The sequence below is a fragment of the Metarhizium album genome (assembly GCF_000804445.1).
Source record: "Metarhizium album ARSEF 1941 chromosome Unknown scaffold_1, whole genome shotgun sequence".
In the NCBI taxonomy this organism is placed as follows: Eukaryota; Fungi; Ascomycota; class Sordariomycetes; order Hypocreales; family Clavicipitaceae; genus Metarhizium; species Metarhizium album.
Genome location: NW_024467575.1, coordinates 1,631,096 through 1,650,969, shown reverse-complemented (window position 1 = coordinate 1,650,969; position 19,874 = coordinate 1,631,096). Strand labels below are relative to the sequence as shown.

The window sequence follows — 19,874 nt, the reverse complement described above, 5'->3', positions numbered from 1 at the left end:
TCTACACCAGAGTCGCCGTCATCTCCTATATGCCATAGTGTCAATTGTGTTCCGTAAGCATGCATCACAGGCACACCGTCGTCTTGTTCGCAAGTATGCCCAGACAGAGGCCAACCGATCCGAAGCTACGGAGGATCAGGGCATGTGGAAGGTATTTTCATAAACCCGATTCGTCGAGTCTCGTCACCGGACGCATATGTCTCCCTATCGTTACCTTTCCCGGAGGAAAACAGCCTCGCTCGACTGTCACCATGAGATGCTTGCTTGCTCATCATAAACAAACGGCCGAACCGGGAGACGAAAACTTTTCAGCCATCAATCGCCTGGTGGTAACTGAAAGAAATTCCCAATTCCCCTCGAGGCGACGCTAGTCTTGAGGCTGCGTATTCAGGCCCTCGTCGGCCATGAATTATCCGGTCATACATTCGTCTCCTCGAGAGACGTTCGATTGCAGGTCTTGTCATCAACTCCACTTACAACTCTCACGTCTTTTTTTCCTCGGATTTCCATTCCTCCTCAGTCATATGGAACCATTGTGAGACGCACGTAACGATCGCCCAAATCTCACTCGCAAGATTTATATGTAACAGCTCAGCGCCCAAGAAGTTAACCAGGGCCGTGCTTGTAAACCCACTGAGCATGTTTGCATTGTATATATCCGAAATGGGCAGACCCTGTCGACTGCGGAAGGAGCGAGCGATCAGTCGAAGAGCTGTGGCCTCGTATGGTGCCATCAAAACTCTGGTTAGGGCATCTGCAAGCATGTGTGTTGCCATGGCTGCTGGCATTTGCGTGAGCAAGCTGTCCCAATACACGGGCTGCTGATTCCCATTCAATCGCGGATCTGAGCCTGCGCTAGGTCGTAATTCCGCTGACCAAAGGCCAGGCGGCGCGTCTTGAGACTCCGAAGCCTCCACATCAAAGCTTATCAAAGTGGCCGTGACTCCTTCGTTATCTTCGTCATCACTAGGGTACTCGTCGCCTCTCGTCGAGAATAAACTTGCCCGACGAGGTAGCTGCGGCTGAGGTGATGGACCGCCTGGTGGAGTAGAGTCCGCATTTTGCTCCGGTGTGCCTTCACCACTGCTCTCGACTTGAGCCGAATTCTCCTCGTCTGCTTCCACGACTCGAGGAGGATCATCTGAAAGCGGCAGAGCAACATGAGGGGGAGTGGGTGGAGGCAAAGGCGGAGGAGGAGGAATCTTCTTGCCCTGGAACATCGTGTTCGGAAGTTTCCGGAATATATATGACCATATTTGAGGTTTCCAGTCACGCACCATCCTTTGAGCCATGACCCACACCAGGAATGGAGTCGCCGAGATCAAGACGCCCCCAACCCATTTCAATAGAGATGGCATCGTGTAATCTTCTAGTGAGGGCGGAGCAGGTATTGGCGAGGCTTTTGTAAACGGGATAAAGAAACTGGGTTGAGGTAGCCACAACACATTGGAGAGAATACCCAAGCGTTGCATAGCGACGTGCAATTCAAGATGGACTCTTAGATAGGACCAGATTTCATGGAGCCTATGGCCAGTTAGAGAACACACTGTGAAGAATTCCCGAGGAGCAGAGGACATACACACGACGAGGTACTTGCTTGGCTTGATCGTTGAGCCACAAGCTCGTTACGGTCCTCTCGATGTAGTTGGTGAGAAAGGCTGTTGGAGCGCCAGATAAGACGTCCCTGGTAAAAGAGAAATCGACTCTGGCTCGCTGGAATGACTCCCAGAATGGTATCTGAGAGTATCTTTTGTATATCTGGAGCATCAAACATTAACATCGGGCTCCATGACAGTTTCACGGGACGGGAGGGATGGGAGTGCACACCAAAATTCGCTGACGAAGCCCATGGACACCAAAAATGCCGACAGAGTCAATGCATCTTCTAGCCGGGATAGCCAACTGAAGGCTCATTGATTCCTCATAGGCTTGATGTCGACGCTGCGATTCAGCTTCTGGTCCAAAGTAAGGATTCTCTGGCTCCGCAACGCCAATCACCAGCATCACCTCGTTATGAGCCCTAATAATGTCGCGGTTCATCCTCTTAGTCTCCGGATTGATAGGACGACCACGATGGTCGTGTTGCGGCGTGGGGTGACGGGGGTCATCTTCGCCCTCCCCGTCTACAACCTCGTCGTATGGAGAGCGGCCCTGGAAAGAGGCATTAGCTTAAGCAGCACAGATATCGCAGTGGTAGATGAGCCGTACCAGGGCCTGGGCCGTAAGCGGTCCTTGCATACCCATTATCGCGGATCTGTTGAGGTTTTCTTTGCCCTTGCCATTACCACAGGCGAGCTATGTATGAGAATACATCCCCCGATGATGATGCGATGTTGCGACGACTAACTGACCTATGACGCTCGACGAGATGTTTGATTTCAAGATTCAAGACCCACAAACCACAGGTACTCGTCCTGCTTAGTCATTCCTTGGCCGGCGACTGGCTGAGTTCCTGCAGGACCCAGAAAAAAGTTCCAAATTCAATGTAGGAATTCTTCGAGGTCATCGACTCCAACAGGTTGCGATTCAAGCCATGGCTACCAAACAGCCATTGAAAACGACTTTTGACGTCGACCATGTGATTCGACCTATATTTACAGGCGGGGCTATTGCAGTCGACAACAGGGCTCAAATTCTGGCCTCAACTCTCGGCGAAGATGTTGTCTTGACGAACCCCGCCAACGGGAAGCATTTGGCTCAGATTGAGGGTGTACGAGAAATATCGATAGTTTGACGAGTTGCGACGCGCATGCTGACATGCCTGAATAGGATGGAGAAATGATCTCTACATTAACTTGTACGTTTTTTTCTTTCAAACTATCCCAGCAGCATGTTGACCATATAATAGTAACACCATCTGGTTCACACCTCGTTGTCTCCTCGCGGTCGCTATCGATGAGAATCTTCTCCCTCAGGCGCCCCTCCGATGATGATACGGTCCAAGTAACCCTCACCCGAACCATCAAGCCGCACAGCACGCCTGTAGTGGTCTTGGCGGTTGATCGCACAAGCACACTGCTCGCGACTGGCGGCACTGACGGCACCATCAAAGTATGGGACATTGCGGGCGGCTACGTGACGCATTCTTTCCGCGGGCCGCCTGTTTTGGTTTCTGCCTTGCACTTTTTCGAGGTAGCGGCCCGATCCATGGACAATCACAGCTCCCGAAATGGCAAGAAAGGCGCGCAGGCAGATGACGACCCCGACAACGAGGTCGAAGGTGTCAGCAACGCCAATTTTAGACTGGCTTCGGGCAGCCAGGACGGGAAAATTCGAGTTTGGGACTTGCACAAGCGCAGTTGCGTTGCCAATCTCGACTCTCACGTATCTCATGTCCAGAAAATCGATTACTCTCCCGACCAGCATGTCCTTGTTAGCGGAAGCAGAGACAAAACTCTTATTTGGTGGGATACGAGATCGTGGAAGATTCGAAAGGTTGTGCCCTGCCTTGAGCTTGTGGAAACGGTCGGGTTCCTTGACGGGGGCCGCCTGACCTTCTCAGCTGGGGCAAATGGTTGTTTGCGCATCTGGGATACAGACCACGGCAGAGAAGTCACGGGGGCTCAGCCAGCAAAAAGTGAGGAAGAGAGCATTGTGGCCGGCATCTATCGTCCCGACTTGCCGTTTATTCTTTGTGTTCAAGTGGACCATACGCTTGCGTTCTACCATCCGCCTACCAAGGAATCAGAAGCTTCTCTGAGTGTCCAGGAACCCTTCCGTCGCATCTCCGGCACCCATGATGAAGTCATCGACCTGAGCTATTTACTTCCGGATCGATCTCTCATGGCGCTGGCAACTAATTCCGAGTATGTTCGACTGATATCCGTGGCTGAAGCTACACGAGAGGAAACTCTGGCCTCGCGGAACTCATACGGGACCCCTTACTTCGGACAAGACGTAGCCCTCCTCAGAGGACACGAAGACATTGTAATCTCGTTGGATACCGACTGGTCAGGCCACTGGATTGTCACAGGTGCCAAAGACAACACAGCGCGACTGTGGTGTGTAGATGCTGCCCACGACTCGTATACGTGTTGGGCTACTTTCTCGGGTCATGCCGAGTCTCTCGGAGCCGTTGCCCTCCCAAAGTCGGTCCCTGCTGAAGGTTCTGCTGCACGAGCCAGTCCACTTGAACATCCCCCAGCATGTCTCATCACTGGTTCTCAGGATCAGACTGTCAAGAAATGGGAGATTCCTCGCCGACGTCAGCAGCAGGGCTCGAAGCCTAGAGCTGTCTTCACCAGGAAAGCTCACGACAAGGACATCAATGCAGTCAATGTTCACCACTCGGGTAGTCTCTTTGCCTCCGCATCGCAAGATAAAACAGTCAAAATCTGGTCAATGGAGGAAGGCGAAGTCCAAGGCATTCTTCGGGGTCACAAGAGAGGTGTTTGGTCAGTTCAATTTTCTCCCGCCCAAGTGCCCACCATACAAGGAGACGACGGTCCTGTGACGGGTAAGGGTGTCATTCTTACTGGTAGCGGTGACAAGAGTGTCAAGCTTTGGAGCTTGGCCGACTACACATGCATCAGAACGTTTGAGGGACACTCCAACAGCGTTCTCAAGGTTGCTTGGTTGAATTTGCCGTGCCCACAGGAGCAGTCGAGGAAACCTGTGCAATTCGTCACTGCTGCCGGTGACGGCCTTGTGAAGGTCTGGAATGCCAACTCTGGCGAGGTGGAATGCACTCTGGACAACCACGAAGACAGGGTTTGGGCCTTAGCCGTCCAGCCGGATACCAATACTATTGCATCTGGCAGCGGTGATTCCACCGTGACATTTTGGAGAGATACGACAGCTGAAACCCAGGCCGCCGCCTCGCAAGCCGCGCTGAGGATGATCGAGCAGGAACAGGAGTTGGAGAATCACATTTTTGCTGGGTCATACAGAGAGGCTATTACGTTGGCACTCCAACTCAACCATCCCGGTCGTCTGTTGAAATTGTTCACGTCTGTGGTTACCAGCAGCAAGCAGGATGACGGCAGCTTGTGTGGGCTCAAGGCCGTTGACGAGGTTTTGGGCGGCTTGTCGGATGAGCAGATCTTCCTCCTCGTCCTCAGACTGCGAGACTGGAATACAAATTCTCGAACCGCACCGGTTGCTCAGCGTATCATGTGGACGTTGATGAGGAGTTACCCGGCCTCCAAATTCTCGGACTTGTCGGTAAAGGGAGCACGTGGACAGAAGAGTCTGAGGGATGTCCTTCAAGGGCTTCGGGCATACACCGAGCGCCATTACAAACGCATGGAAGAGTTGGTAGACGAGAGCTACCTGGTGGAATATACCCTGCAGGAGATGGACAGTCTAGCACCGACGGAAGACAGTAATGCTAGTCTAGCAGGACCAGGTGGCGGACGTGATGATACGGTCATGGTCGGATAGGTTGGTTCTACATGGGAGGCGTTGAAAATGCATAGAGGGACGGACGCGCCCGGTAAATAGGTGTCTGGTATATTTTGTATTTGATCTCGTTATCATCCCATGTGTCGGATTTGGTCCCGGATTTATGCGGTCAACTAGCATTGTCAGTGAATGAGCGGTAATAAAATTGAGTATGCCATGCAAATTGCCCAGGGCCAAGGGTGAATTGTGATTGAATGTGTGCAGATGCGGATTCTACACCCGCGCAAGCATCACGAGATCGACCGGCGACTGTCATCAATCATCAGTTGTCTGTCAACGAGACTGACTCCTTGGGCTGGAGCCACACCAACCGAAGCACTCGCTCACTTCCGTCCCACGACTGCCGCCCCACAACGAGGCAAGCTTCTTCTCAGCCGCCCTGCATCCTTTCGTCGGAGCTCTAATCCGCTGCCACGGCAAGAAAGCCATCATCCTCACCCATTGTCTCGTCACATACAGCCCTCGCACCGCGCCAGACCATCCCGACAGCTGCACCGTACTCCAGGAAAGCACAGATATAAAAAGTGACGCGACGCCAGCCATGGCCAAGCGCCATGCGCCCGAGCCCCTCGACGAGCTCCTGGGCGCGGCATCACCGGCCTCCAAAAAGTCGCGAACGGCCGAAGTCGAAACGCCGCGCAACGAAAACGGCGTCTCCTTTGCCACGCCATCACAGCTTGACGAGGCCGTCGCCGGCGAAGGCAGCCACAGCTCCGACGGCGACGAGGACCCCGACGAAGCAGCTCCCCCGGTGCCGTTGCGACAAGCCAATCCCGCCGAGGGCTACGACGACCTCTACCTCGACACGATAGACCGGCAAGTGCTCGACTTTGACTTTGAAAAGCTCTGCTCGGTCTCGCTGTCCAACATCAACGTATACGCCTGCCTGGTGTGCGGGAAGTACTTCCAGGGCCGCGGGCCCAAGTCGCACGCCTACTTCCACGCCCTCGACGAAGACCACCACGTCTTCATCAACCTCGAGACGCAGCGGGTGTACGTCCTCCCGGAGGGCTACGAAGTCAAGAGCAAGTCCCTGGACGACATCAAGTACGTCTCCGACCCGCGGTACACGAAACGCGAGGTCGCGAGCATCGACCGCTCGCGCCGCAAGTCGTGGACCCTCGCCGGCAGAGAGTACACCCCGGGCTTCGTCGGCATCAACAACATCAAGGAGAACGACTACCTCAACGTCGTCGTCCAGGCGCTCTCCCACGTGCCCCCGCTCCGGAACTTCTTCCTGCTCGAGGACTTCAGCAGGGCGACGGAGCTCGTCAAGCGGTGCAGCATCCTCTTCCGCAAGATCTGGAACGCGCGCGCCTTCAAGGCCCACGTCTCGCCGCACGAGCTCCTCCAGGAGATCGCCGTCCGCTCCAACAAGCGCTTCACGCTCACCGCGCAGTCCGACCCCGTCGAGTTCCTCTCCTGGTTCCTCAACAACCTCCACCTCGGCCTGGGCGGCAGCAAGTCCCGGCCCGGCAGCTCCATGATCCAGCGCACCTTCCAGGGCAGGCTCAAGGTCGAGTCGCAGGCCATCACGGCCCGCGCAGACGCCACCGACCGGCTGCGCTTCGAGGAGGCGGCCCAGGTCAGGGCCGACGTCGTGCGCTTCCTCCTCCTCACGCTCGACCTCCCCGCCGCGCCGCTCTTCCAGGACGAGCTCGAGCGCAACATCATCCCCCAGGTGCCCCTGACCGCCATCCTGTCCAAGTACGACGGCAGGTCGGCGCAGGAGCACCACGCCCAGCGCAAGCGCTACCGCCTGCTGCACCCCCTCCCGCCGTACCTGATATTCCACGTCAAGCGCTTCTCGCAGAACAAGTTCGTCTCCGAGCGGAACCCTACCATCGTCACGTTTGACGCCCGCAACCTCGACGTGTCGCCGTACGTGGAGCCGAACCCTGCTGAGTGGCCCGCCTCGGAGCCCATCTGGTACGATCTGGTCGCCAACGTGGTGCACGAGGCGGTGCGCACGAGGGAAGACGTCGCCGACAGCGGGGACGAGCGAAAGACGTGGAAGGCGCAGGTGAGGGACAGGGCCACGGGCGAATGGGTCAGCTGCCAGGATTTATATGTAGAAAAGGTCCAGAGCGAGCTGTTGTATTTGGGAGAGACGTATCTGCAGATTTGGGAGCGGAGGAGGGAACCAAGACCGGCGGCGGCGGCCGGAGCCTCCAAGCACGCCAACTTCTGACGTCCAAGGTTCAAAACGTGTAAGACTATGGACAAGACGATAAGAAACCGATTGAGGACTCGTCATCACGACCGTCACATTTCATTCCAGACCGTGCTGGGAAGATGCTTTTCGATAAAGCTTGTCTGCAAGTTGCGCCTTTTTGACAGCCCGCCGTGGAACTCCTTACCAATGTTCCGTCTGCTCATTAGCTTATACATATAGTACATTGTCACATGAAACCTGCCGTAGCTGCCCAGGCCCCAGTCCGGGCAATACCGCCTTCTCTCTCTCTCCCCTGTTTCTCTTTGTTTGCTTTGTTTTATTAAGGGGTGCAAGAAAAAACAAATCAGAAGGGCATCCCATCCCGTGTCCAACTAAACCCGGTATATGCCTTGCCTTGCGCAAAATGACGGAAACAAATCACAACGCATCCACATCCTTCCCTCCCATTTTGCCTCCGAGCAAAATATAAAACTCCAAAGAACGACAAAGAACAGGCACGATTGAAACACCGGGCAAGGGAAAAAGAACAATGAGACCAGAGGGAGTCTTCGGCGTTTTGTCAAACCTTGGAACTCGCCAGTTCTGTCTCATAGATATTTTGTACAGAAAAGCCAATCGGAACTACGAAGCTCGGGCGATTGCCTTTAGCGAGGATCACAAAACACGTCTGTCTCTTCACTCGTGGCTCTGTCGCTGAGAGTGACGTCTGTCGCCACCCTGACTTTGGTTGGCTTTTTCGCGGCGCTGTTCATCGATGGCGCTTCTTTGCTGAATACTAGAATCATGCGTTTTGAACTCGACGCGGGTATTTGGAGGGAAGTTGAGAACGCTTTTCATGGTCTCACTGCGAGATGAAGAAGGATTAGCGCGACTCTGTTGAGATTGGACATTTGCGTGACATCTGCCTACCGGATCTTGAGCACGCGACCACCGGCTGTTCGTGTCCAGATGCTCAGAATGTCTTCCCCGTTACGCATGCTTAATACAGCGCCGCATACATCCTCACCAGCATCACCAAATTGGTCGCCAATGAGGGAGAGGAGCAAGTCCTCCCAGTAGCGATCGGCCACACCCTTCTTCATCCTCACAACCCACTTTCCACCCTTTCGATTAACCTCATCCTCCCAGATGGGTCGGACGTCTTTCTTGAACAGATGATAATCCGACACAACTGGCAGGGTGGAAGGTCTCTTCAGATGGGAGTAAATCTCCCAAAACTCCTCGACGGTTTGCACGGTAGCAATTCCGTGCAAGGTGTTTTCATACTCGATGAAGCCGTGGGCTTTGGAAATGGGAGGACGGTACCAAAATGACCACGCGTCTTTCAGCGGGTGCGCTTTGGAAGCTACCGTCAAAGAGGACACCTTATTTTCGGCAATGGATGCCATGCCCGGGGTTTTGCCAATGGATGCCTTGCCACTGTCCTTCACGGCAGTGGTTTTAGCCACAATGGAGCCCATGGCCGTGTCAAAAGGGTTTCCAGCAGACTTGGGAGTCTTGGCCGAGCCGAACGAGGCAAAAGCACCTGAGCCCAAGCCAAAAGCACTTGAAGCGCCACTGGTAGGAGACGCTAGGCTGCCGCCTGGAGTATTAAAAGGGCTGGCTTTGCCATGCGAGGATATGTCGCCGCCGTGGCGCCTGGCGATGGAGGCGTTCCGGGAGGCATCACCAGCCGATGAGCCGTTGGTACCGTTTGTCGTTGTCGAAAGGGACAGTTTGCCAGAGCTTTGAGCAAGGGCGGACAAAAATCATTAGTCACGGACAAAGAGGATGACGGAATACATGTGGCGGGGTGGTACGAGGAGAGACGACGGTAGGGTGATGTGAAGAACTCACTTTGTGCGACGGTTCCATAGATTATCCATGAAGACGTAGTTGGGGTCTTGAGTCTAAATGATGCGGCTCGATGTCGGAGAGAGACACCTCGAGGCGGCGTCGCAATGGCCAAGGAAGGCGAGGCAAGGCAGACAGGCTCCGATATTGGCACTGGCGGGAAGCGGTCGGTGTATGCGGGCAGCGAATGAGCAATTCGAATAGTTGAATCGGGGCAACGTGGCAAGCGAGGAAGCCTCTGGCCAGAGTGGGTTGGAACTTGGAAGGCGGTGTTGACGCTATGGGCTAGGTGCTCGCATAAATCTGTGGTGCAAGGCAGCGAGGGAGAATCGAATCGACAAGTACGCTGAGAACCAAGGGCAAGGCGAGAGAACCGGGCAGCCGGTTGATGTGAGCAGTATATCGTGACTCGTGAGTCCTGGCGGGAGGAGCGGTCGACAGACGAGGAGATGACGTAGATTATGTCAAATGGCAGATATATTTGTTGATTGTGAGTTGTTTGAGACGAGGTACGGAGAGGACGGGACGATGCGCAGGCGAAGTCAGCAGTGTTGCAGTAATGGAATGCGTCGTGGTCTGTGGATCTGGGGACTTTTTTTTTCTGAGGGGGGGGTCTTGCCGGGAGACGGATGGGGTGGTGAAGTGAGAGCGCGAGGTGGTGTGGTGGAGGTCTAGAGAAATTCTTGCCAGACGACGAGATGTAATGGCCAGAGGTCAACTGGCGTGCCAGGTACCAGGCCACCACCACCACTGACTGACTGACCAGGGCAGGCCAGGCTGGCTCGGTAGCCCGGACAAGACAGGACAGGAGGACAGGACAGCGCGGGACAGCGCCAGCCACCAGCCACCAGCCACCAGAGGGCAGTGGGCAGTGGCAGTGGGCACTGCACTTGGTACTTGAGACTTGAGAGGGGGTCAGCAGGCAACAACTGTCCCTGTCTGGGTCCACTTTGCATCCATTCTTCGTGATGCCAGGACAAGGAGCCTTTCATTGCAAAGTAATATATCGCGCCTCTGGATACGTTTTCCTTCTTCGATTCTTCTGACGAGGTCGGCCACCGACTGACCAGTGAGCAAATTCTCCCTCAAAGGCAGCCAGAAGAGCAGCAGCAGCGTGAATAGACGATCTCTTGAGAGCTCAGGCAGTACCTACAACAGCAACAGAATTATCGACGGGCTGTAAAGTGCACACATCAAACGAAACGATTCAGAGCCTGCTTCTCTAAGCCAGCATTATTAAGAAATACGTGGATATTAATTGACTACTTTTGCATCTAATTGAGGGCGGCTTCAACTCAGCAGGGGTGTGTGAAAACGAGCATGGGGGTTAGGGTTATAGGCCATGTTAGCCCCAACAGCAATTTTAGTAACTTACTAGCCCCAATAGCAAAAGCCCTCAAGCTCAAATACCCTTTCTCAAAGTACGGGCTAACCAGGCTTTCTCAGGCATAGTTGCCAAGGGACAAGGCCAACGATGGCAGTCGAATGGCCAAAGACGGGACGTTGCGTTGGGCAAGGCCTGGTCTGTTGTAAAGTCTTGGACCATCGAGTCTGGAACCCCACCACAGGTCCGGCGCCCCATGTTCTTGCCGGCCCAATGGCCATTCTTATCGCCCCTCACAAAGGCTTATCGCCAGAAAAAAAATACCACCGCTTTGCATCGTCACCATCACCATCTTACCAAAGCCCCTTCGTGTTACTCCTCGGCCGTACAGCACAGGCGTGCAAGCAAAATGGCGGCCTCAAGAACCCGAACCATGAAAAACAAACATGCCGCCCCGAAGCGTGACCTTTCCAAAGCTGGAGGCAGTGCCGGTGGCGTCTCCAAATCAAGGAAGCCCAAGGGCCCCGTTGTTTCCCAGCAAGTCAAGGAAAAGAATCGCGCAGCGCTGTTGAGAAAGCCCAAGAAGAAGGTCTATACCGAGGCGGAGTTGGGCATCCCCGCATTGAACATGGTAACACCTGTGGGTGTACTAAGGCCAAAAGGGAAGAAGAAGGGCAAGGTCTTTGTTGACGATGAGGTACGTTCGCTCCCCCCCTGATGCCTTTTGACAGACTTGGCCCTGATTAGATACAAGGAGAGCATGGGCACCATCATGGCCATAGTCCAAGCCGAAAAGAACGGCGAGATCGAGTCGAAGATGATCAAGGCAAGGCAGATGGAGGAGATCAGAGAGGCGCGGAGGCTCGAGGCTGAGAAGAAGGAGCAGGAAAAGAAAACAAAGCTGGAGGATGCAAAGGACTCATTGAGGAAGAAGAGGAAGAAGAAGAGCGCCGGCGAAGAGGAAAAGGAAGATTCGGTCAAGACGTTGGCATCGACAGGGTCCAAAGCCGCCAAGTCAAGGAGGAGGGTTGCCTTTGCGTAATCCACAGCCCCTTGCACCATGGCCAAAGCACATGCCACATGATATTCGCGCTACATTTTGCATCGTTTGGCGCTTGGAGTTGGACACACCACTGGGCGGATTGCTTCTTATTTGACGAGTGCAGACAACCGAGATGGCGATTGCGGTAATTTTGAAACACAAATCATAAAATATCATGTTCTTCCCCATCTGGCGTTTAACATCAGAATCCCCCATCTATCTCAACTATTCGTCCCGTGTCCGGCTTCGTCTCGCTCAATGTAATTGTCTACTTACTCTTCTGCTCCTTGTATCTGATACGTTCTCATCTAATCTTCGGAAATTAGAAGCTTACGGCGCATTGGGTTGTAGTCCGCACCATGCTTTGGATCTTCGCGTGTGGGTGTTTTGGACGGCGTAATGCTGTCCAAGTCTATTTTGAACGCAAGGTGATTCAGGAAGTTGCAGACCTAGGTCATGGAATTAGCCAAACCAAAAGTGACGCGTCATCTCAAAGTGAACACACCGGCTTGGGGTGCCATCGGCTGCCGCCCATCTCAAACCAGCACAGATGACCTCCCATGGATGTGGTAATCATGACAGTATTAGGGTTCCGTCTGAATTCTGCAAACGGAAGGGCTTCTTTCACAGCAATCTATTGAATGGTTAGAATCCAGAACTCTCTTCAATGCTTCTGCTTCCTCACAGGGTCATCCGTTGCCTGTACAGCAATGAACGGAATCCTGATGTTTAAAACAGCATCTGTCGAAGATGCATCGCGGTAATATGCATCTTCGGTAGGATATCCCCATGTCGGACACCTAGGCCTGGTTACTAACTAACCAAAAATTTCTGGAATGGGCACTACACACTGAACCTCGCGGTCGAAATCATGCAAGTATGTGACTTTTTCAACAGTGGGTAGATCAAGGTCAGTATACTTCTTCAAGGCTTCTTTGTGTGTGGTGATCAAGTTCCTCATAGCAACTAGCAGCACGGTTAGACTCATCCGAAGAAGAGCAGCGGAAATCATGTAATGCCTACATCCCATGGCTCGTAAATAGACCTCTCTACCGATGAATCGATTTTGCAGTATTTTGCTTGTGATTTCCAAATTGAAGGGGTTGGAGCAAACGACAGCTCCCTTTAAAATACAGTCTTCACCTTCCTCGCCGCAGTACTGCTTTTGGTCAACGCCGAATCGCCCTACTATTCGTGGCTGAGGACTTACATTGGTTAGCATGTTGGCTCCCAAGGAAAATCCGAGACCAAATAGCGGCCGGTTTGGAAACGTTTTCTTCAACCATTTGACAGTCTAGATGAGGTCAGAGGACACTTCTCAGGACATACTGGGCATGCCACGAACCTGTCTGCAATCCCAGGTAGCGCGAGCGTTGTAAAGAACGCCACTGGTGATGTTGCTTCTCGCACAACCCCTCGAATTCACCACACATACCTCCCAACCTCCAGCTCCTAGCAAAGGCGCAATGGTATGTCTCAGGTATACCTCGAATGAGCCGCCCGACAAGCCGTGCAAGACGACCAGCATAGGCTTGCAATCATCTGAGCCAATATTGTCGAATTCCTCGTCAGTGTAGTAAGCGGTTCTCCTGGGTAATGTCTCGTCCACTTCTTCAAACGGCTGCACAGCAAAATCCACGGCAAATGTGCCTTTGTACGTCTTGTGGTCGGCGTCGAATATCCTGCGGCGATAATAGACTGGAGGCCCACTGGGTTTGGTAGCTGTCCACATTGTCTGGATGTGGCCGTTGAACAACAACGGGTTCAAGCGGCACGGAGGCGTTGAATCCTCAACAATCTTGAGCAAGTCTGTCTTCTTGCCGTCCTTTGCCCGCATCGCTCGCGGTGCAGGAGCGTGCGTGAACTCAACCTTGGCGTGGCCAAACCACTCCATGGCCATCGTAAATGCCTGATTACCAAAATTGAGTGTGCTCAGGTTCGCGAAATGGAAGTCCAGCAATGCCGCGACAGATCCTGTGATACACAGACGTGCTGCTTGGGGCGGAGAGCCAGAGGTCGCTTAATTGCATTGAAATTAGCAAAATGTATTATTCCATAAATCGAAACTTACATGTTTAAAATCGGAAATTCGTTAAGCGGCGACAGCATTGCCGCATGGAGAATCGGAGAGTGTAGAGCACGCGTAAACAAAGCATTCTCAAGGTGGCAAGACATACCAGACTTCTTTTTTCTTCTTCTTCTTTCCCTACGTAGTAGTAGTGCCTAGGTTTGTAGGGAGGTGAGGTTCAACAGGCACAAGGCGATTGCGGGCTCGGGTCTCTTCACCTGCCGCTTCTCTGTCCTCTGGAGGCCCTCCCTGAGGAAACAGCACGGGTTGCAAAAGAGAAAAGCTTAGATGATTCTACTATTCACACGCTTCCGGGCGCCATCATTTTGCTTTCCAATGCGAACCAGTACCAATCAATGGACTGACTGGTTCTTGGGAGGAATCTTGGTAATGGGCGATCCTCCCGACTCTTCTGTGGACAGCCGAGGCAATGCGTGGCCCTGCCATTGGCCATCGGCATTATAGCGGCAGCCGCTCCGGCCCATCGTTTGGGTAGTCACGTGATACCGGCCCAGACCCCATGTGTTTCATTCTTGTTTGCACACAGTCGCAGCACCCTTTAATGACGCCCAAACTCCATCAAACGCGGGTTTCTTACCGCAGAGTCGGCTACGTTGCAGCAACATGCCTAGTCATACTAACATGCTGGCATATTCTCAAGCTGTAAGAGTGGCGCCCGATTAGACTCTCGACGGATTCATCGAAAATGCGGTAACGAGATGACGCCCAGCCAAGAGTGGCCCTAGGGGCCCTGACTATCATTTTGCAACCAGAAACGACATCGTATCCGAGATGCAACAACGTTGAAACCCGTTCAGGACTTGGCAGCTCATGCGGATAACGCCATCGCCGTCGACAAATGTCGTCAGAGTACGCCTGTTGTCGCTTCGAGGCAAAATTTCGCTTGTGGTGGAAAGAGCTGATATATGTCGCGACACTGGCCATGACGTGACGTGAGTCATTGTTTAGAGACTGACCGTCTGAATCTGGCCTCGGAAGAACCATGGGACGATCAAAGGCTGCCTACCGTGTGCCAGGTGGCGGGGAGAGGAACGGTACATCTTTTGTAATGAAAGATGTCCTACGGCACAACCTGCGCTACCATCTCGGTCGGAGCCAGGCAACCCGTCTTCATCGGCCTGGGCCTTGTACAAGCTACGCCAGACGCACCACGGACAGCATATATGTTTTTCCTGTTACCTCAAACTCTGCGAGCTACCACACCTCAGCCTGTCCAATTCACTGGCCTATGAAATATCCGTTGTGAATGGCCAACATCGACATGCCATACTTGCACTCGGGCTGACACACCATATAGAGGTGGTTGAAAACCATTTCATTGGAGAGGGCAACGAGTATCGCTGCGCTATGGTGTCGGAACAACGGTCGTCGATCTACCCGTTCTGATGGAAGGCTTGACCGCGACTAATTGAATGATCTGTCACTGGAAAAGTTCAAGATTTTGCACAGCTACGCTCCTGTGAGATATTGTTGAACAGACAGATGGGAGACGCTTCGTAAATTATCCGTGAGGATTAGTATGTAGTTCTGCAGTGTCCGCCGCTGTAAGAGCAGTGGCGAGGCGGTGATGTTGTGAGACAAAGTTTCCGTGGGACGGCAACAGCGGGTTGGCAAAATACGCTGGCTGCAGGTTGGGGATCCATGGTAGCGGGCACATAGGCAAAACTCTCGAACGATGCTCGGATTGGTTCAGGGTCTATTCAAGATGGGCAGAACCGCGCTGGCTGTTGGTGTTGGTGGATGAAGTTGAAGCTGGTCCGGCGATGCGGGGAACAAGGACGTCGAAAAAGCAGCTCCAAGGGCTCTGACGACTGTTTGGTTTGCCATCGGCCCCAACACGGCAAGCGGGAGGAAACTGCAGCAAACTGGCCATTAATTGCCTGCCAGCTTCATTATGCTTGACGACGTGCTTTTTTTTCTTCTCCGGCTCTCAGTGAGCGAGAAGAGTGATCGCATCTCATTCAAGCGGGCTTGCAACAAGCTGCCAGGGCGGGTGGGAGGATCCCCTGTCGCTCGGGTAAGGTGCGGCGATTTATTACTCACGGCACTAAAACTCAACCGGGGCACTCGCCGCCATGGGCATTCCGCCAATCCATCCGTGTGGAAGTCGGCATGTTGCCATGAGAGATTCTGGAGGAAGCCATCACGGAGAGCGGGCTCGAACTGGTAGAGGAGTACCATCCTCGGATCGGCCAGGGTCTCCTCCCAGGGCGGTCCGTCGCAGCCCAAGCAACGAGTCTCGGTATCGCCATTCTAGCACGAGGCACGGTCACGCCTCGTCCAGAGACGACCGTCGTCGCTCTCGCGATCGCAGCAGAGACCGCTCGCGACATCGTCGAACCGAGTCTACGCGTCGAGTTCCCGAAGTAGAGGATCTCATTCCGCGCTATCGAGCGCAAAAGGCACGCCATCGAGACGCTGACGACGAACGTCGTCGAAGTCGTAGCCGTGAACGAGTCGCCCCGGTGTCTCCATCTTCCTCGGCCAAAAGGCACAGGGGACGAAGCCGCTCGGCTGAATCGCCTCGCAGAAAACGTTCGAAGCGGGATCACGAAACGTTACGACGTCTTTCTCGAGACCGTTCCCCAGATTCGCTGTCGAGAAGGCATAGACGCCGCTCCTCTCACGAACGCCATCAACATCACCATCGCCATCGGTCAAGATCTCCCGGTCGTCACTCTCGTTCTCGCCGCTCCCCTTCTCCGTCTCAAAGCTCCCGATCGAAACGCAAGCCATCTCTCAAGCCTCGCTCGCGGTCCAGGCACGAGTCCGTGTCACGATCCCGGCCGTCCAAAAGCTCTGGCAGGCCCAGATCCAGATCTAGGGAATATAGGTCCAAGGACCGCCGGCCAGTATCACGGAGTCCATCTCCTAGTGGAAGTCGTCGACACGATTCTTCTCGCCGCCATCACACCACGTCTCTCTCTAGCCATCTTCCCGCAGCCGAGCCCCGCGGCGCTTCGGCTAGTGGTAGAGACTCTAGACTCCAGAGAGAGGCGCCACCACGGTCCCCTAGACCCCATCGAGAAATCAGACATCAAGGAGACGCTGCAGAGCTGCATTACTCTTCTCGCTACGACATAGACGACGATATGGCATCTCGAAGCAGCTACCGAGGAGGGTACAATTCCATGTACAGTCACAAGCCTCATTACGGAACCGATTCAAGAGGCTACTCACAGTCTCCTCAACGTGCCGGCTCTTTCCATAACTCACAGTCTACCTCTCCTTATGGACCAGGGCGGTCAGGTTGGAGTGGACAATATACATCTGAGCAGTGAGTTCCTGACCCTTTCCCGTACTAATGCTTTTACCATCAATACTAATACTGTATAGCCAACACCCGCCTCCATACCATCATGGCCCGGGCCAATATGGCCCACCGAGTGGCCCGTCAGACCATTATCACTCTCACCCCCCACGGTCCCCTCCTTATGGGGCGCCGTCGGGTCCGATGAACTCGTATGGCGCGGGAAACTATCGAGGCGGTCCGGGATCACAAGGAAATGGCCAACGAAACGGTCCCTTTCAAGCTAGGGGGGGATTTAGAGGGCCAAACACCAAAGCTTGGGGCTCAGTCAGCTCAGACTCAACGTCGAAACCACATCCTCAACCTGCAGATGAGCAAGGGACCAGGCGTTACAGCACTGCTACCGGCCCAAGGGAAGACGATGGATCCAAAGTGGCGGAGGAGGATGCCGGTAGAGACAGCAGGTCATCGAAGCCGAGTTCAGGAGCTGACGCACCACAAGCAGCTCCATCCCGACCAACGCCAACAGGTCCTGGCTCCGCGCAGTCCAATGCCTCGGGCAAGTTCAGCTTTGCTTTCAAGGCTTCTTCAAAGCCCACGCCAACAGCACCAAAGCCGGAGATTTCACAAAAGTTTAATGCACCTCCAAAGAGAGATGTTAACTCGAAAGAAATCACCACCGAGAGGGAGCCTCCTCGCTCGGCGCCTACGGAGCCTGCGTCGGCAAGGCAACGGGCGGACTTTAGGAACCCGCCTCCAGATGGCCCCAAAATGGCCCCCAAGGTGCGCAAGGTCAAGAAAACTATGCGACGAGCGAAGCCACGTCCGTCATTGGAGACAGGTTTGGTTGAATCCGAGTCAGTATTTTACCGAAAGCCTGGCAACGAATCCGTGGTTGGATCTGGGACGTATGGCAAAGTGTTCAAGGGCCTTAATGTGTACACCAGAGGGTTGGTCGCTCTGAAACGCATCCGTATGGAGGGTGAGCGAGACGGTTTCCCCGTCACTGCAGTCCGAGAAATCAAACTTCTGCAGTCGCTGAGACACTCGAACATCGTCAATCTTCAGGAGGTCATGGTTGAGAAGAACGAATGCTTCATGGTATTCGAGTACCTGTCACACGACCTGACTGGTCTTTTGAACCACCCAACGTTCAAGCTGGCACCTGCGCAAAAGAAGGATCTGGCCAGACAGCTGTTTGAAGGATTGGACTACCTCCACACCCGAGGTGTCCTTCATCGAGATATCAAGGCCGCAAACATCCTGGTCAGCAATACCGGAGTTCTCAAACTGGCCGACTTTGGACTTGCTCGCTTCTATGCGAAGCGGCACCAACTGGATTACACAAACCGTGTCATCACCATTTGGTACCGGTCTCCTGAGTTGCTGTTGGGAGAAACGCAGTACACGGCCGCAGTGGATGTGTGGAGCGCGGCGTGTGTCATGGTTGAGATTTTCAACAGGACGGCCATTTTCCCCGGAGACGGCACGGAACTGAGTCAACTGGAAAAGATTTACAGTGTTTTGGGGACGCCCAACAGGCAAGAATGGCCCGGGCTGGTTGACATGGCTTGGTTTGAACTCCTCCGACCGACCGTGAAGCGGAAGAGCGTCTTTTCCGACAAGTACATTTCGAAGTTGACTCCTGCGGCGTTCGACTTGCTGTCTGCCATGTTCCAATACAACCCTGCAAAGCGGCCAACTGCTGCAGAAGCCTTGCAGCATGCTTATTTCGCCACGGAAGAACCGTTGCCGAAGCAGGCCACGGAGTAAGTTTGGTCTTGTTCCAATGAGCAGTTTCCCCCTTTTCAGAACATCCCTTTCAGGTAATGGGCTGACTGTTGAATTCAGGCTGGCCGAAATTGAGGGAGATTGGCACGAATTCGAGTCAAAAGCGTTGCGAAAAGAGAATGACCGTCGAGAAAAGGAAGCACGAAAGGCAGTTTCCAAGGAGCCCGTTCGGGAAAAGGAGAAGAAAAGAGCGCCGGAGGACGGCAGCGACGGAGAACGGGAGGCGAAGAGAGCGCATGTCGAATCAAGGGAAGCATAGTTGGCGGCGAAAATACCTGGCAAAAATACAAAAGGAAAAGAGCATAGATGTGATGGGGCAGAATAGTCTGGAACAGCGGAGTCACGGGCTACTTGGAACTCTCTCTCTCTCTCTCTCTCTCTCTCTCTCTCTCCAGGTGTTGAATATCTATATGGGCTGGTAGGCAAATGCGAGTCCGAGGTAGGTGTAATCTAGCATAATTGACGAGTTTGAAAGTTGGACCAGCACCATTGTTGGGCGGTGTGGTCGATTCTTAGACGTGCCGAGGTGAAACAAATACGCCTGTCGCCACTGGGATGTCAGTCATTTGAAGGATGGACGAAGTACGACGTACGTGGGACGGAGCATCAAGGGCGCAGATGGGGTTGATGGGGGGGAGGCTACTGCCCTGACGATGGAACGTTTGGCACAACCTGACGAAGCAAACGAGATCAAACGCTCAAATGCTCCCTCAATGTAGACACCTTGGCATGCTGGCAGGCCACGGCACCGAATCACAAGTCGCCAGTCCAACGACCCGGCAAGCGCGACTATTCAGCATTGGAGCGGCATCTCATTGCGTCCGTTTCGAACCGCGCACAAATCTATCGCCGCGCCCGTGTCAACCGGACAATAAATAGCTCGGCGAGGGCCACGAGTCCAGGACGCGACCCCCTCTCAGCAGAGCGGACGCGAGATTGCCCTTTTCCCTTTTCCCCTGCAGACGA

At 53.9% G+C, this 19,874-nt stretch overlaps 8 protein-coding genes across 8 annotated transcripts; 4 read left to right on the top strand and 4 right to left on the bottom strand.

Moving 5' to 3' along the window:
• Positions 1-482: 482 nt before the first annotated feature.
• MAM_00468 (uncharacterized protein) lies at positions 483-2,244 on the bottom strand (the record flags this gene model as incomplete). The annotated part of the gene is made up of 4 exons (XM_040819267.1): positions 483-1,524; positions 1,580-1,737; positions 1,828-2,151; positions 2,209-2,244. 4 exons carry the CDS (start codon positions 2,242-2,244, stop codon positions 483-485), a joined length of 1,560 nt encoding a protein of 519 aa, XP_040682532.1.
• Positions 2,245-2,533: 289 nt separating this feature from the next.
• On the top strand, positions 2,534-5,382 carry MAM_00467 (small nucleolar ribonucleoprotein complex subunit; the record flags this gene model as incomplete). Its single annotated transcript, XM_040819266.1, has 3 exons — positions 2,534-2,710; positions 2,770-2,797; positions 2,849-5,382. The coding sequence occupies 3 exons, from the start codon at positions 2,534-2,536 to the stop codon at positions 5,380-5,382; spliced, it is 2,739 nt and encodes a 912-aa protein (XP_040682531.1).
• Positions 5,383-5,944: 562 nt separating this feature from the next.
• Positions 5,945-7,594, top strand: MAM_00466 (U4/U6.U5 tri-snRNP-associated protein 2; the record flags this gene model as incomplete). Its single annotated transcript, XM_040819265.1, has 1 exon — positions 5,945-7,594. One exon carries the CDS (start codon positions 5,945-5,947, stop codon positions 7,592-7,594), a length of 1,650 nt encoding a protein of 549 aa, XP_040682530.1.
• A 660-nt stretch (positions 7,595-8,254) lies between these two features.
• MAM_00465 (eukaryotic translation initiation factor 4E-4) lies at positions 8,255-9,444 on the bottom strand (the record flags this gene model as incomplete). Its single annotated transcript, XM_040819264.1, has 3 exons — positions 8,255-8,423; positions 8,489-9,304; positions 9,416-9,444. 3 exons carry the CDS (start codon positions 9,442-9,444, stop codon positions 8,255-8,257), a joined length of 1,014 nt encoding a protein of 337 aa, XP_040682529.1.
• A 1,701-nt stretch (positions 9,445-11,145) lies between these two features.
• On the top strand, positions 11,146-11,778 carry MAM_00464 (60S ribosomal subunit assembly/export protein loc1; the record flags this gene model as incomplete). The annotated part of the gene is made up of 2 exons (XM_040819263.1): positions 11,146-11,433; positions 11,491-11,778. 2 exons carry the CDS (start codon positions 11,146-11,148, stop codon positions 11,776-11,778), a joined length of 576 nt encoding a protein of 191 aa, XP_040682528.1.
• A 308-nt stretch (positions 11,779-12,086) lies between these two features.
• Positions 12,087-13,678, bottom strand: MAM_00463 (hydrolase, alpha/beta fold family; the record flags this gene model as incomplete). Its single annotated transcript, XM_040819262.1, has 5 exons — positions 12,087-12,227; positions 12,284-12,412; positions 12,464-12,578; positions 12,630-13,072; positions 13,124-13,678. 5 exons carry the CDS (start codon positions 13,676-13,678, stop codon positions 12,087-12,089), a joined length of 1,383 nt encoding a protein of 460 aa, XP_040682527.1.
• A 2,565-nt stretch (positions 13,679-16,243) lies between these two features.
• On the bottom strand, positions 16,244-16,603 carry MAM_00462 (uncharacterized protein; the record flags this gene model as incomplete). Its single annotated transcript, XM_040819261.1, has 1 exon — positions 16,244-16,603. One exon carries the CDS (start codon positions 16,601-16,603, stop codon positions 16,244-16,246), a length of 360 nt encoding a protein of 119 aa, XP_040682526.1.
• Positions 16,604-16,959: 356 nt separating this feature from the next.
• MAM_00461 (Serine/threonine-protein kinase domain protein) lies at positions 16,960-19,167 on the top strand (the record flags this gene model as incomplete). The annotated part of the gene is made up of 3 exons (XM_040819260.1): positions 16,960-17,144; positions 17,204-18,886; positions 18,969-19,167. The coding sequence occupies 3 exons, from the start codon at positions 16,960-16,962 to the stop codon at positions 19,165-19,167; spliced, it is 2,067 nt and encodes a 688-aa protein (XP_040682525.1).
• Positions 19,168-19,874: the final 707 nt, after the last annotated feature.